This window comes from Oncorhynchus gorbuscha, linkage group LG13 (genome assembly GCF_021184085.1).
Source record: "Oncorhynchus gorbuscha isolate QuinsamMale2020 ecotype Even-year linkage group LG13, OgorEven_v1.0, whole genome shotgun sequence".
Classification (NCBI taxonomy): Eukaryota; Metazoa; Chordata; class Actinopteri; order Salmoniformes; family Salmonidae; genus Oncorhynchus; species Oncorhynchus gorbuscha.
The window spans coordinates 10,923,970-10,941,469 of NC_060185.1; the positions used below are offsets into that span (position 1 = coordinate 10,923,970).

At 42.6% G+C, this 17,500-nt stretch overlaps 1 protein-coding gene across 1 annotated transcript in view; it reads right to left on the reverse strand.

Annotated features, from left to right (window-relative positions):
• LOC123993847 (probable G-protein coupled receptor 149) overlaps window positions 1-14,102 on the reverse strand; it is a 24,349-nt gene extending 10,247 nt beyond the window's left edge. The window contains exons 1-3 of the mRNA XM_046296311.1: window positions 13,050-14,102; window positions 12,018-12,207; window positions 10,571-11,070 (exon numbers count right to left, since the gene is read on the reverse strand). Of these exons, the coding sequence (XP_046152267.1) occupies window positions 10,571-11,070; window positions 12,018-12,207; window positions 13,050-14,024 (1,665 nt within the window). The 5' untranslated portion in view covers window positions 14,025-14,102. The remainder of the gene's footprint in view (window positions 1-10,570; window positions 11,071-12,017; window positions 12,208-13,049) is intronic.
• Window positions 14,103-17,500: the final 3,398 nt, after the last annotated feature.

Below are 17,500 nucleotides of genomic sequence, written 5' to 3' on the forward strand. Positions count from 1 at the left end.
TTGGAGAAAAGCAGACTTTTCTAAAAGAAAGAAAGTGTAGGATATAGTATGTTGTAAAATAGAAGGTGTAGGATATAGTATGTTTTAAAATAGAAAGTCTAGGATATAGTATGTTGTAAAATAGAAGGTGTAGGATATAGTATGTTGTAAAATAGAAGGTGTAGGATATAGTATGTTGTAAAATAGAAGGTGTAGGATATAGTATGTTGTAAAATAGAAAGTAGAACATATAGGGTACTGCATGTTGTAAAATAGAAAGTGTAGAATATAGTATGGTGTAAAATAGAAAGTGTAGGATATAGTTTGTTGTAAAAACAGAAAGTAGTCAGTGTAGGTTTCAGTACATTGTAAAACAGAAAGTAGACAGTATAGGGTACAGTATGTTGTAAAACAGAAAGTAGACAGTATAGGGTACAGTATGTTGTATAGGGTACAGTATGTTGTAAAACAGAAAGTAGACAGTAGGGTACAGTATGTTGTAAAACAGAAAGTAGACAGTATAGGGTACAGTATGTTGTAAAACAGAAAGTAGACAGTATAGGGTACAGTATGTTGTAAAACAGAAGGTAGACAGTATAGGGTACAGTATGTTGTAAAACAGAAAGTAGACAGTATAGGGTACAGTATGTTGTAAAACAGTAGAGGTAGACAGTATGTTGTAAAACAGAAAGTAGACAGGGTACAGTATGTTGTAAAACAGAAGGTAGACAGTATAGGGTACAGTATGTTGTAAAACAGAAGGTAGACAGTATAGGGTACAGTATGTTGTAAAACAGAAGGTAGACAGTATAGGGTACAGTATGTTGTAAAACAGAAGGTAGACAGTATAGGGTACAGTATGTTGTAAAACAGAAGGTAGACAGTATAGGGTACAGTATGTTGTAAAACAGAAGGTAGACAGTATAGGGTACAGTATGTTGTAAAACAGAAGGTAGACAGTATAGTATAGGGTACAGTATGTTGTAAAACAGAAGGTAGACAGTATAGGGTACAGTATGTTGTGTAGACAGTATAGGGTACAGTATGTTGTAAAACAGAAGGTAGACAGTATAGGGTACAGTATGTTGTAAAACAGAAGGTAGACAGTATAGGGTACAGTATGTTGTAAAGACAGGCTACTGTGGGGCAGATAGAATTGGACTATGATGTTTGCTCAATCGTCACTGAAACTGCATCTATGTATAGTGTAGGGTAACTAGTCACCTGACTTTGCAATCCATGACACCGGTATTTTACTGCAGCTGAACATCAGTAGGGTTGGTTTATACATGAGGAGAATCTCAATTGCATTTCCTTGATTCCTCGTACCCACTCTACTTGCCTCCTTCTCAAAATCCATTGCATGAAGAGGCCAGAGGTCTGGCTGTCAGCTCAATATCATTCAGTCTGATTTCTCCTGGCTGTCAGCTCAATATCATTCAGTCTGATTTCTCCTGGCTGTCAGCTCAATATCATTTAGTCTGATTTCTCCTGGCTGTCAGCTCAATATCATTTAGTCTGATTTCTCCTGTCTGTCAGCTCAATGTCACTCAGTCTGATTTCTCCTGTCTGTCAGCTCAATGTCACTCAGTCTGATTTCTCCTGTCTGTCAGCTCAATGTCACTCAGTCTGATTTCTCCTGTCTGTCAGCTCAATATCATTCAGTCTGATTTCTCCTGTCTGTCATCTCAATGTCACTCAGTCTGATTTCTCCTGTCTGTCATCTCAATATTATTCAGTCTGATTTCTCCTGTCTGTCATCTCAATGTCATTCAGTCTGATTTCTCCTGGCTGTCAGCTCAATGTCACTCAGTCTGATTTCTCCTGGCTGTCATCTCATTCAGTCCACTATCAGTTAGTGTCAGAAACCCATTACCAGAACAGGTACAACTCACACACATGCATGTAAGCACGTGTACAGGTGTGTGTGTGAGTGGGAATGTGCGTGTCTTTGAGATCGGGGACTGAGTGAGTGGTCTCAAACGGGGATGAAAAACACCTCTTTCTCCGTTGCCTGCAGCAGTGGAGAGACTGTATAGTCTACATCCCTACAGCTGTGGACTTGTTATTAACATATGGCCAAACCTCCTTCACACCTTACACTGTAGCTGCTCACATCAGGCCTGGAAATAGACCGAAGACACTATCTACAGAACGGAATCTGAATTAGACTCAGAGTTCACAAAGAGTGTTAATGGATTTCATGGTGCTACATTAAACACCTTGGTTTAGATGTAAGGCTTATCGTGAGAAGTGAGACTTTAGAATCATAGGGTTTATATCTGAATAAAATGAGGATTCCTAAAACCACAACGGTCAAATACAGAGTACGACTCTACTATTCTGTACTGTAAGTGGTTAACTAAGACAGGAAGGACAGCAAGACAACATAGTGTCATTTACATGTAGGCCTACAGGTATCTCCTGTTGTCATGTTCGTGTAATGTGGGGGGTGTAAGGTCAGGGATAATTCCCTGAAATGATTTTAGCCATTGATTGATGCTTTGATTACTGACATGAATCTGGATAACTGTGGTTCAAATGAAAGCAAATAACATGACTGTAATGTGACTCTGTCCAATGACTGGCAATTCAATGCAAGCACAAGTCCACCACACACACACACACACACCAACTACTAATAACATGACTGTAATGTGACTCTGTCCAATGACTGGCAATTCAATGCAAGCACAAGTCCACCACACACACACACACACACCAACTACTAATAACATGACTGTAATGTGACTCTGTCCAATGACTGGCAATTCAATGCAAGCACAAGTCCACCACACACACACACACACACCAACTACTAATAACATGACTGTAATGTGACTCTGTCCAATGACTGGCAATTCAATGCAAGCACAAGTCCACCACACACACACACACACACACCAACTACTAAGCATTTCATAGACTTCAGAGAGGTCTACTTTCTTGGGGACCTGAATATTGACTGGTTTTCATTTAAGCATGTCCGCTCAAGACGAAGCTTCTTACTGTAACCAGTGCCTGTAATCTGGTTCAGGTTATTAATAAACCCACTCAACAGGAAGCTTCTTACTGTAACCAGTGCCTGTAATCTGGTTCAGGTTATTAATAAACCCACTCAACAGGAAGCTTCTTACTGTAACCAGTGCCTGTAATCTGGTTCAGGTTATTAATAAACCCACTCAACAGGAAGCTTCTTACTGTAACCAGTGCCTGTAATCTGGTTCAGGTTATTAATAAACCCACTCAACAGGAAGCTTCTTACTGTAACCAGTGCCTGTAATCTGGTTCAGGTTATTAATAAACCCACTCAACAGGAAGCTTCTTACTGTAACCAGTGCCTGTAATCTGGTTCAGGTTATTAATAAACCCACTCAACAGGAAGCTTCTTACTGTAACCAGTGCCTGTAATCTGGTTCAGGTTATTAATAAACCCACTCAACAGGAAGCTTCTTACTGTAACCAGTGCCTGTAATCTGGTTCAGGTTATTAATAAACCCACTCAACAGGAAGCTTCTTACTGTAACCAGTGCCTGTAATCTGGTTCAGGTTATTAATAAACCCACTCAACAGGAAGCTTCTTACTGTAACCAGTGCCTGTAATCTGGTTCAGGTTATTAATAAACCCACTCAACAGGAAGCTTCTTACTGTAACCAGTGCCTGTAATCTGGTTCAGGTTATTAATAAACCCACTCAACAGGAAGCTTCTTACTGTAACCAGTGCCTGTAATCTGGTTCAGGTTATTAATAAACCCACTCAACAGGAAGCTTCTTACTGTAACCAGTGCCTGTAATCTGGTTCAGGTTATTAATAAACCCACTCAACAGGAAGCTTCTTACTGTAACCAGTGCCTGTAATCTGGTTCAGGTTATTAATCAACCTACCAGGGTGTTTACAAACACTACAGGAACAAGATCATCCACATGTATCGATCACATTTTACCTAATACTGTATAACTTTGTTCTAAAGCTGTATCCGTACCCATTGGAGGAGGAGAATCATTACAGCTACTCTGACATTGCTCACCTGCAATAACATCTGTTAAAACACGTGTACGTGACTAAATCAAATGTGGTTTAAAACTGACTGTTAGAACTGTTAAGGCTCCACGGATTGATGAGGAATTCTGTATGGTTGAAAGAGATGAGGTAAGTCTGACTGCACATCTGACTGGCTGACTGCAAATTGATAAATTGTGACTAAGCTCCAAAAAAAATAAGAAATTGTATTATGATGCCAAGATCAATGATATAAATAATCATGGAAAAAAACTTTGGATGAAACTTTAAATGAAACTTATGGGCAGAAAGACAAATTCAACTTCATCTTTCGTTGAATCAGATGGCTTATTCATCACAAAACCATTTGATGTTGCTAATTATTTTAATGATTACTTCATTGGCAAAGTGGGCAGACGTAGGCAGGAAATGCCAACAACGAACAGCGAGCCATCATATTCGAGCATAAAAAAAAACAAATAATGAAAGAAAAGCATTGGAAACTTGAATTCTGTCAAGTTAGTGTGAGAGAGGTGGAAAAATTATTGTTAAAAAATTGTGTTTGACCAAATACAATGCTATTTCTCTGTAAACAAATTAACAAGACTTTCAACATGCATATAGAGAAGGGCACTCTACATGTACTAGAGGTTATGATTATGATTTTTCAACAGTGCCGATTATTTGAGGACCAAAAAAAGCTGATACCGATTCATTTTTATATATATTTGTAATAATGACAATTACAACAATACTGAATGAACACTTTGATTTTAACTTAATATAATACATTAATAAAATCAATTTAGTCTCAAATAAATAATGAAACATGTTCAATTTGGTTTAAATAATGCAAAAATAAAGTGTTGGAGAAGAAAGTAAAAGTGCAATATGTGCCATGTAAAAAAGCGAACGTTTCAGTTCCTTGCTTAGAACATGAGAACATATGAAAGCTGTTAAGGCCCAGGTAAGAAGTTTTAGGTTGTAGTTATTATAGGAATTATAGGACTATTTAATTCTATACCATTTGTATTTCATATACCTTTGACTATTGGATGTTCTTATAGGAACTATAGTATTACCGGCCTAATCTCGGGAGTTGATAGGCTTGAAGTCATAAACAGCACAATACTAGAAGCACAGCGAAGAGCCGCTGTCAAATGCAGGAAAGTGCTGATTGAATGAATGCTTACGAGCCTGCTGCTGCCTCAGTCAGACTGCTTTAACAAATATCAAATCATCGACTTAATTATAATATAATAACACACAGAAATACGAGCCTTAGGTCATTAATATGGTCAAATCCGTAAACTACCATCTCGAAAACAAAACGTTTATTCTTTGAATGAAATACGGAACCGTTCGGTATTTTATCTATCGGGTGGCATCCCTAAGTCTAAATATTGCTGTTACATTGCACAACCTTCAATGTTATGTCATAATTATGTACAATTCTGGCTATTTAATTACGGTCTTTGTTAGGAAGAAATGGTCTTCACACAGTTCACAATGAGCCAGGCGGCCCAAACTGCTGCATATACCCTGACTCTGCTTGCACAGAACGCAAGAGACGTGACACAATTTCCTTAGTTAAAATAAATTCATGTTAGCAGGCAATATTAACTAAATATGCAGGTTTAAAAATATATACTTGTGTATTGATTTTAAGAAAGGCATTGATGTTTATGGTTAGGTACACATTGGTGCAGCAACAGTGCTTTTTTTCCGCGAATGCGCTTGTTAAATCATCACCCGTTTGGCGAAGTAGGCTGTGATTCGATTATAAATGAACAGGCACCACATTGATTATTTGCAACACAGAACAAGCTAGATAAACTAGTAATATCATCAACCATGTGTAGTTAACTAGTGATTATGTTACGATTTATTGTTTTTATTAGATAAGTTTAATGCTGGCTAGAAACTTACCTTGGCCTCTTGCTGCACTGAGTAACAGTTAGTCAACCTGCCACGAAGTCTCCTCGTGGAGTGTAATCGGCCAAAATCTGTGTCCAAAAATTCAGATTACCGATTTTTATGAAATCTTGAAATCGGCCCTAATTAATCGGCCATTCTGATTAATCGGTCAACCTCTAACATGTACTACACTGACACAAATGACTGATGATTGGTTGAAAGAAATTGATAAGAAGATTGTGGGAGCTGTATTGTTGTTGAGAAAATGTATGTGTTATGGCCTTTCAACCTCTGCCATATCGTGGATTCAGAGCTATCTATCTAACAGAACTCAAAGTGTTTTCTTTAATGGATGTTTCTCTAATGTCAAACATGTAAAGTGGGGTGTACCTCACGGCAGCTGTCTCGGCCCTCTACTCTTTTCTATTTTTACCAATAACCTGACACTGGCATTAAACAAAGCATGCGTGTCCATGTATGCTGATGATTCAACCATATGCGCATAAGCAACCACAGCTAATGAAGTTACTGTAACCCTTAACTGTCACGACTTCTGCCGAAGTTGGTGCCTCTCCTTGTTCGGGCGGCGTTCGGCGGTCGACGTCACCGGCTTTCTAGCCACCGCTGATCTGTTTCTTTTTCCATTTGTTTTGTCTTGATTGTACACACCTGGTTTCCATTACGTTATGATTGAATCCCTATTTAACCCACTGGTTCCCACATGGTTTTGTGCGTGTTTGTGCTTTGTTAAGTGGTCGCTCTTTTGTGTCGAGCTGGAATATTTTTCCCTGTATGGAATAAGTTTGTGATTTTCCGAGTAAAGTACGTTTTTACTCAGTTCTGTGTCCTGCGCCTGACTCCATCCTACCCGCTGCACACTGACACTTGACATTAACAAAGAGTTGCAGTCTGTTATGGAATGGGCGGCCAGAAATAAACTGGTCCTGAACATCTCTAAAACTAAGAGCATTGCATTTGTTACAAATCATTCCCTAAGATCTAGACCTCAGCTGAATCTGGTAATGAATGGTGTGGCTGTTGAACAAGTTGAGGAGACTAAATTACTTGGTGTTGCCTTAAATTGTAAACTATCATGGTCAAAACATATAGATTCAATAGTTGTAAAGATGGGGGGAGGTCTGTCTGTAATAAAGAGATGCTCCGCTTTTTTGACACCACACTCCAAAAAGCAAGTTCTGCAGGCTCTAGTTTTATCAATCCAGATAACAGATGTTCTGAAAGAGCTGCAAAACCTGGACCCGTATAAATCAGCTGTGCTTGACAATCTGGACCCTCTATTTCTGAAACTATCCGCCGCCATTGTCGCAACCCCTATTACCAGCCTGTTCAACCTCTCTTTCATATCGTCTGAGATCCCCAAGGATTGGAAAGCTGCTGCAGTCATCCCCCTCTTCAAAGGGGGAGACACCCTGGACCCAAACTGTTACAGACCTATATCCATTCTGCCCTGCCTATCTAAGGTCTTCGAAAGCCAAGTCAACAAACAGGTCACTGACCATCTCGAAACCCACCGTACCTTCTCCGCTATGCAATCTGGTTTCCGAGCCGGTCACGGGTGCACCTCAGCCACACTCAAGGTACTAAACGACATCATAACCGCCATCGATAAAAGACAGTACTGTGCAGCCGTCTTCATCGACCTTGCCAAGGCTTTCGACTCTGTCAATCACCAGATTCTTATCGGCAGACTCAGTAGCCTCGGTTTTTCGGATGACTGCCTTGCCTGGTTCACCAATTACTTTGCAGACAGAGTTCAGTGTGTCAAATCGGAGGGCATGCTGTCCGGTCCTCTGGCAGTCTCTATGGGGGTGCCACAGGGTTCAATTCTCGGGCCGACTCTTTTCTCCGTATTTATCAATGATGTTGCTCTTGCTGCGGGCGATTCCCTGATCCACCTTTACGCAGACGACACCATTCTATATACTTTCGGCCCGTCATTGGACACTGTGCTATCTAACCTCCAAACGAGCTTCAATGCCTCCAACTGCTCTTAAACGCTAGTAAAACCAAATGCATGCTTTTCAACCGATCGCTGCCTGCACCCGCATGCCCGACTAGCATCACCACACTGGATGGTTCCGACCTTGAATATGTGGACACCTATAAGTACCTAGGTGTCTGGCTAGACTGCAAACTCTCCTTCCAGACCCATATCAAACATCTCCAATCGAAAATCAAATCAAGAGTCAGCTTTCTATTCCGCAACAAAGCCTCCTTCACTCATGCTGCCAAGCTTACCCTAGTAAAACTGACTATCCTACCGATCCTCGACTTCGGCGATGTCATCTACAAAATCGCTTCCAACACTCTACTCAGCAAACTGGATGCAGTTTATCACAGTGCCATCCGTTTTGTCACTAAAGCACCTTATACTACCCACCACTGCGACTTGTCTAGTCGGCTGGCCCTCGCTACATATTCGTCGCCAGACCCACTGACTCCAGGTCATCTACAAGGCCATGCTAGGTAAAGCCCCGCCTTATCTCAGTTCACTGGTCACGATGGCAACACCCATCCGTAGCACGCGCTCCAGCAGGTGTATCTCACTGATCATCCCTAAAGCCAACACCTCATTTGGCCGCCTTTCGTTCCAGTACTCTGCTGCCTGTGACTGGAACGAATTGCAAAAATCGCTGAAGTTGGAGACTTTTATCTCCCTCACCAACTTCAAACATCAGCTATCTGAGCAGCTAACCGATCGCTGCAGCTGTACATAATCTATTGGTAAATAGCCCACCAATTTTCACCTACCTCATCCCCACAGTTTTTATTTATTTACTTTTCTGCTCTTTTGCACACCAATATTTATACCTGTACATGATCATCTGATCATTTATCACTCCAGTGTTAATCTGCAATATTGTAATTATTCCCCTACCTCCTCATGCCTTTTGCACACATTGTATATAGACTCCCCTTTGATTCTACTGTGTTATTGACTTGTTAATTGTTTACTCCATGTGTAACTCTGTGTTGTCTGTTCACACTGCTATGCTTTATCTTGGCCAGGTCGCAGTTGCAAATGAGAACTTGTTCTCAACTAGCCTACCTGGTTAAATAAAAGTGAAAAAAATAAAATAATAAAATACATCTTATCTTGATTATTGTCCAGTCGTGGTGGTTCAGTGCTGCAAGGGGAGATCTAGTTAAGCTGCAGCTGGTCCAGAACAGAGTGGCACCTCTTGCTCTTCATTGTAATCAGAGGATTGATATAAATACTATGCATGCCAGTCTCTCTTGGCTAAGAGTTAAGGAGAGACTGACTGCATCACACAATGTGTTGAAAATCCCAAATTGTTTGCACAGTCAACATACACACAGCTCTAACACACACACACACTTACCCCACCATCCATGCCACCAGGGGGCTTTTCACAAACCCCAAATCCAGAACAAATTCAAGAAAGCATACAGTATTATATAGAGCCATTACTGCATGGAACTCCGTTCCATCTCATATTGCTCAAATACACAGCAAACCTGGTTTACAAAAACAGATAAAGCAACACCTCACGGCACAACACCTCTCCCCTATTTGACCTAGATAGTTTGTGTGTATGCATTGACATTTAGGCTATGTGTACAATTTTCTTTTTATTATTACGTAGTACTGTCCTTTAGCTGTTCTTGTCTATTAATGCTCTGTATTACTTCATGTCTCATGTTTTGTGTTGGACCACAGGAAGAGAACCTGCTGCCTTTGCAACAGCTAATGGGGATCCTAATAAAACACCAAGAAATACCAAAAAACAGCAAGGGACATATTGGAGGGTAATATCATAGGATGGCTCCACAACAAGGGACATATTGGAGGATTATATCCTATGATGGCTCCACAACAAGGGACATATTGGAGGGTAATATCTTATGATGGCTCCACAAAAAGGGACATATTGGAGGGTAATATCATGATGGCTCCACAACAAGGGACATATTGGAGGATTATATCCTATGATGGCTCCACAACAAGGGACATATTGGAGGGTAATATCATATGATGGCTCCACAACAAGGGACATATTGGAGGATTATATCCTATGATGGCTCCACAACAAGGGACATATTGGAGGATTATATCATATGACGGTTATACAACGAGGGACACTAGGTCTATATGATAACAGTGCTTCTTAATTCTGGTCCTGGAGACACAGAGGGGTGTACATTTTAAATATTTGCCGCAGCACCACAAACACCTGATTTAAATCTAAAGCTTGATGATAAGTTGATCATTTGAATCAGCTGTGTAAAACTAAAATGTGCCTTTGGGTTCCCAGGACCAGGACGAATAAACACTGGGTCAGGCTATACAGGTCAATGTGACGCAGCCTTGGTGTAAACATGTCTTTACCTAGCTAGCCTTTTGTCTAGCCCTGAGACATATTCCTTTCTAAATATGCGCCACTGGTTGGTTTGGTCTAAAGAAGATGTATTCAACTCTGACCCTACGAGATCCGGAGCCTGCTGGTTTTCTGTTCTACCTGATAATTAATTGCACACATCTGGTGTCCCTCGTTTAAATCAGTCTCTGATTAGAGGGGAACAATAAAGAAAAATGCAGTCAAACTGGCTTTGAGGTCCAGAATTGAGTTTTAAGGTCCTAAAAGTTAGTTTATGTTAGCCTATTAGGGAAACGTTGGGAGGTTAGCTACCTGTCTGGGGGTCCTCTCTGATTTACTCCTACACCACTCCCAGTCCGTCAGCTCCATTTTTCTGCACTCTACATGCGACAGTCTCCGTTCCGTTCCCTCGAACACTGACGACGTGTCAGTGAGGTTGAGGTCCTCGCAGTCCCGGGAGCTGGATCCACAGAAGAAGCTGTCCTGGTCTCCGTGGTTATCGTGAGGAAACTGGAGGCAGTCTGCCAGCGCGAGGGCCTCTCCCCCACCTGCCTCAGCCTCGAGAAGCAGCTCGCCATGCTCATGCAGTGAGGAGCTGTCTACTTCACGTGGGGTCATGAACTCAAGCTCGGCCTGCAGGCTCGCGACGCCAGAGCTGTCCAGCACAGCAAGTTGGTTTTCTGTGAAGTTGAAGAGGTTTTGATAGGAAGACTTCTCAACGGACGGGCTGTGGTGGGGTTTGGTTGCGTGGGATAACTTGTATATTCCGTATCCTTGTTGGAAGGAGAGGTTAAACTCAAACCTCTTCTTTGCTGTGGGAAGAACATTATTAAATGTAGTGACTTTTGCAACAAACAAAAACAATCTATGCATATTACATTTATATTACATTGAATTGTTTAAACGACAGTGATGTAGGCTTATGTGTTTCAGACACAAATATTGTTTTATTGTAACAATTGGTGTCCGTGTAAATGTGTTTAATGTGTAGGCCTATACTGTATGTTAAGGGGAATAATACTGGACGTTTTATTCTCATAGGCATATAGGCTTTGTTAAAATGTTACGTTGCTTTTTGGCCCTGTCCCATCCTCGGATGGGTCCACAGTGTCTCCTGACCCCTCCTGTCTCAGCCTCCAGTATTTATGCTGCAGTAGTTTATGTGTCGGGGGCTAGGGTCAGTTTGTTATATCTGGAGTACTTCTCCTGTCGTATTCGGTGTCCTGTGTGAATCTAAGTGTGCGTTCTCTAATTATCTCCTTCTCTCTATCTTTCTCTCTCTCAGAGGACCTGAGCCCTAGGACCATGCCCCAGGACTACCTGACATGATGACTCCTTGCTGTCCCCAGTCCACCTGGCCATGCTGCTGCTCCAGTTTCAACTGTTCTGCCTTATTATTATTCGACCATGCTGGTAATTTATGAACATTTTAACATCTTGGCCATGTTCTGTTATAATCTCCACCCGGCACAGCCAGAAGATGACTGGCCACCCCTCATAGCCTGGTTCCTCTCTAGGTTTCTTCCTAGGTTTTGGCCTTTCTAGGGAGTTTTTCCTAGCCACCGTGCTTCTACACCTGCATTGCTTGTTGTTTGGGGTTTTAGGCTGGGCTTCTGTACAGCACTTTGAGATATCAGCTGATGTACTAAGGGCTATATAAATAAATTGGATTTGATTTGACTTTAGAGAAACCTCTGGTTTGCACCCATATGTTTTTCAGCTCACTGGCCCTTTACAATCAGAGGGCATCATAGCCTACCGGTGGGCTCACGCTCTGTGTCCCGCGGGCAGTTGATGAAGCAGCCGCACGGAAGGTGGATCCAGCGCTCGGAGAGCATGAACACCGGCGTGACGACAGGCGCCAGCAGGGTCAGGAAGAAGCTCACCGTTCCCACCGCCTCCAGGGACGGACTGTGCTCGTTCACAGCATGACGCACGAGCACCGCCGTCTGTGGATGAAACAGCACGTACTTAAACCCATATGGCCTCTACTTCATGAATCAAACGCACCATTAGGTTATATCATCAGGTAATGTGAGGTAGCTGCCCCACCACCCACCCCCTTTGTAATTCTCACAAAAACCACTTTGTTCAACTAAAATGCATCTGACTCATCAACAGACCAACAAAAAAATCACTACAACAAAATGATTCTGAGTTAAAGTTGTTCTAATATCTCGTCATTGAGAAAACGTAATGTACACCGAGTGTGTAAAACATTAGGAATACCTTTATAATATGGAGTTTCAACCCCCCTTTGCCCTCAGCACAGCTTCAATTTGTTGGGGCGTGGACTCAACAAGGTGTCACAATCGTTCCACAGGGATGCAGATTGTAGAATATTCACATGAAAATCTGTCACAATTGAATGCTAACCTAGCTATAGTGAGGATATTAACAGTGAGATGTGCAATTCCATTTTGTTTCAATATTACATTTACTCAATTAAAATAAGATAGCCTACCTACTAGTCTCTAGCTTTTAAGTTTAATTACAAAAAAATGCTAAACAAAATTCATTAAATAGGTTTTAAGACACTAATCTCCAGGGGTCAAGTTACCCCATGGGGGCTTTTTTGTGTCTGCAATTGGATAGCGTTCTTATGGGGGGTAGTTACCCCACCTTACCCTACATGTTTATAGATTAGGCATAAAGCCTATTCAATGTGGCATTGCAGGAAATACACTGTATACAATGTAATATACCTAGTTTAAACCCTATTTGTTATAAAAGCATACATACGATTTGATATTTATTAATCTACACATTTGTCCATCTCTAGGCCACTCACCATCATCGGCATCCACAAGACAACTCTCACTACCGCTAGGATCATGGAGAAGCGCTTTTGTGCAAAGAACACCGGGGATTCCCAGTTACTGTTGGTTCCATCCCTCAGTACACCGTCAGAGGTAGGGGTTGGGCAGGTATATGTTTCCACTGTGCCCCGTACCCCTAGCCCTTTCCCCGACCCAACTGGAAACAGCTCGTTGTAGGCACTGAAACTTCTGTCCAAGCTATCCCGAGAGAAGGACGGGAGGTCGCAGAGAGGCGCAGACCCGTCCCCTCTCAGATCTCTGGCGATATCCAAGTAGCTCGGGTAGAACGTCCTCTGTGGCTCCCTGGAACACAGTAGCTGGTAGGTGAGAGGAACGAAGAATAAGACCAATCCGCAGAAACACAAGGAGTACAAAGAGAAAAGGAGCAGAACGTAAAAGCTGTGGCTGTCTGGGAAACAGCCTAGAGAGACCGGGGTGAAACTCCCCCAGCCACACAGGGGTAGTACACTGACGGCCAGGCTGACTACCCACACCCCGGCTATCGCCCACATCACGCTTAACGGCCGAGGACTTCTTTCTCGCTTAGTAACGTAGAAGGTGTATGCTGCGATAAGGCAAGCCTTCATATTGCTGGAGAGTCCTTGGAACACATAGAGAAGTCCCGATAACGTGCATATGGTCACCGACCCTCCCTCTCCATCTCTCTCCCACTGGAGGAGCATGAAGAGGGAGAGAGGTATTACGCTGAGCAGGTCGTCCACGGACATTGAAGCCACGATGAGCCACAGGATGGTTTTCCACCTCATCTGGATGAAAAAGATGAGAGAATACACACCTCCCACGAAGGTAGCGGCGGCGATGGCAACGCACAAGCCGAAGAGAAGCATGCTTATGTGTCTTTGCGCATCTGTGAGGTCCGTCCTCTCGTAGCTCGCAGTGAAAAGGCTGCTGTTGTTCGGCGATGGGGAGCTGAGAGTCGAGGACATTTTTATTTAGATAACTTTGTTGACCTGGCTTGTGTTGCCCAATGTTCAGCCGCTCATATATATATATATAGTTTTACAACTTTGAAACAATGTCTAAACGTTACACAAGTTAGAATGGCACACATAGGCTAGACTACATCCCTGGTGAGTCACGCTATATTTGAGCAGTCCAGTTGTATATATCTTAACCTTAACGGAAAGTAGCTTCCAGAATAGTACACTTTTTAACACTACCAGTGCACTTTAGATGCGCACTGGATGAGATAGACATCAATGCTCCTCGAGGATGATCCGCGATTTATGTTCTAACCGAGCAGCGCGTGCTGCGCTTTGTCTCCAGCAGCCGGTTTACAAACAACACGCTCTGGTCACGGTCTTTTCTCATAATGGCAGAAGGGCGGGCTGGTGTAAGATATTAATACTCATTTGTGGTGTGCTTGTATTTATCCTGTGACACATTTATACAAGTGTTCGCTGCTCCTAGTGTGTAATTAACATGTGGTTCATGCATATCCCAGCAGGGAGTGGGGTCCCTGGAGAAGTAGGATTTTAAAGTGCCTTGCTCAAGGGCACAGTAACAGATTTTTCACTTTGTCAGCTCCGGGATTTGAACTGAAGCTAGCTGCCGTGTGTGTGTGTGTGTGTGTGTGTGTGTGTGTGTGTGTGTGTGTGTGTGTGTGTGTGTGTGTGTGTGTGTGTGTGTGTGTGTGTGTGTGTGTGTGTGTGTGTGTGTGTGTGTGTGTATCTATGTGTGTGTGTGTATGTCTGTATGTGTGTGTGTCTGTGTGTATGGCTGTGCGTCTGTGTGTGTGTGTGTGTGTGTGTGTGTGTGTGTGTGTGTGTGTGTGTGTGTGTGTGTGTGTGTGTGTGTGTGTGTGTGTGTGTGTGTGTGTGTGTGTGTGTGTGTGTGTGTGTGTGTGTGTCTGTATGTCTGTGTGTGTCAGTGTATGTCTGTGTGTGTCTGTATGTCTGTGTGTGTCAGTGTATGTGTCTGTTAGTGTGTGTAACTGCTTTCATGTGGTGAAGGAGAGTCAAACTGCAGCGTGTATATTGCGATCCATGTTTAATCAAATAAACGTAACACGAATCAATACAAAAAACACTACAAAACAATAAACGAAACGAAAACCGGAAACAGCCTATACTTGTGTCAACTAACACAGACCAAGGACATCTGGACACTAAGGGCAGTAAGGACAATCACCCACAACACAACCAAAGAATATGGCTGCCTAAATATGGTTCCCAATCAGAGACAACGATAAACACCTGCCTCTGATTGAGAACCACTTCAGACAGCCATAGACTTACCTAGAACACCCCACTAAGCTACAATCCCACTACATACACATCACATACAAAAACCCATGTCACACCCTGGCCTGACCAAATAAATGAAGATAAACACAAAATACTTCCACCAGGGCGTGACAAGTGTGTGTGCATGTGTGTGTCTGTTAGTGTGTGTGTCTGTGTGTATGTGTGTGTGTGTATATGTGTGTCTGCGTGTCTGTGTGTATGTGTGTCTGCGTGTCTGTGTGTATGTGTGTCTGTGTGTATGTGTCTGTTAGTGTGTGTGCATGTGTGTGTCTGTTAGTGTGTGTCTGTGTGTGTGTGTCTGTTTGTGTGTGTGTGTATATGTGTGTCTGCATGTATGTGTGTCTGTGTGTATGTGTCTGTTAGTGTGTGTGCATGTGTGTGTCTGTATGTGTGTGTGTGTATATGTGTGTCTGCGTGTATGTGTGTCTGTATGTGTGTGTGTGTATATGTGTGTATGCGTGTATGTGTGTCTGTGTGTGTGTGTCTGTTAGTGTGTGTGTATGTGTGTGTCTGTGTGTATGTGTGTCTGTATGTGTGTGTGTGTATATGTGTGTCTGCGTGTATCTGTGTGTGTGTGTGTCTGTTAGTGTGTGTGTGTATATGTGTGTATGCGTGTATGTGTGTCTGTGTGTCTGTTAGTGTGTGTGTATGTGTGTGTCTGTGTGTATGTGTGTCTGTATGTGTGTGTCTGTGTGTATGTGTGTGTCTGTGTGTGTGTGTGTCTGTATGTGTGTGTGTGTATATGTGTGTCTGCGTGTATCTGTGTGTGTGTGTGTCTGTATGTGTGTGTGTGTATATGTGTGTCTGCGTGTATCTGTGTGTGTGTGTGTCTGTTAGTGTGTGTGTGTATATGTGTGTATGCGTGTATGTGTGTCTGTGTGTCTGTTAGTGTGTGTGTGTGTGTCTGTGTGTCTGTGTGTATGTGTGTCTGTATGTGTGTCTGTGTCTGTGTGTATATGTGTGTGTCTGTGTGTGTGTGTCTGTTAGTGTGTGTGTGTCTGTTCTGTGTGTGTGTGTATATGTGTGTCTGCGTGTATGTGTGTGTCTGTGTGTGTGTGTCTGCGTGTATGTGTGTGTGTGTGTCTGTTATGTGTGTGTGTGTATATGTGTGTCTGCGTGTATGTGTGTGTATGTGTGTCTGCGTGTATGTGTGTCTGTGTGTATGTGTGTGTGTCTGTGTGTGTGTGTCTGCGTGTATGTGTGTTTCTGTGTGTGTGTGTCTGTTATGTGTGTCTGTGTGTGTGTATATGTGTGTCTGCGTGTATGTGTGTCTGTATGTGTGTGTGTATATGTGTGTCTGCGTGTATGTGTGTCTGTATGTGTGTGTGTGTATATGTGTGTCTGTCGTGTATGTGTGTCTGTGTGTCTGTGTGTCTGTGTCTGTAGTGTGTGTGTGTATATGTGTGTCTGCGTGTATGTGTGTGCAGTGTTTCCCCTATATTAATTGAACAGCTAAATCGTTGCATCAAGAAAATGGAGTGATCAGCCATGTCGCTCAAGATCCACTGCGAAGTTCGACGTCCGTCCAGGTAAGCAGGTTATCAGGAGAGGACTTCTAGGCTTGGGGTCTGCTTGTGTAATGGCTTTCTTGTGGTGAAGGAGAGTCGGACCAAAATGCAGCGTGATGAGGATTCATGATATTTTAATGAAGGAAAAAACTATACATGCAGAAACTACAAAATAATGAAATGTGAAAACCGAAACAGCCCTATCTGGTACAAACACAAAGGAATCACCCACGAAACACTCAAAGAATATGGCTGCCTAAATATGGTTCCCAATCAGAGACAACGAAAATCACCTGACTCTGATTGAGAACCGCCTCAGGCAGCCATAGACTACGTAGACGCCCCACAAAACCCCAAGACAAAAACACACCACAATAACCCATGTCACACCCTGGCCTGACCGAAATAAAATGAAGAATAGACATAATATATTTCGACCAGGGCGTGACAGCTAGGGCATTTTGGACGGTGATGGCATAAACTGCAAGCTCTGGCAACGAGGGTTGCGTGTTCAGTCCCAGAGCTAATGATTTGGGGTGTTAACCATATCCCAAACCGTTCCCCTTACCTTAACCATTCTGAGTTAATGATCTGTTTCACAGAAGATGCACTTGTCTTATTCAGCTGCGTTCTTGTTTGATGTTTGCT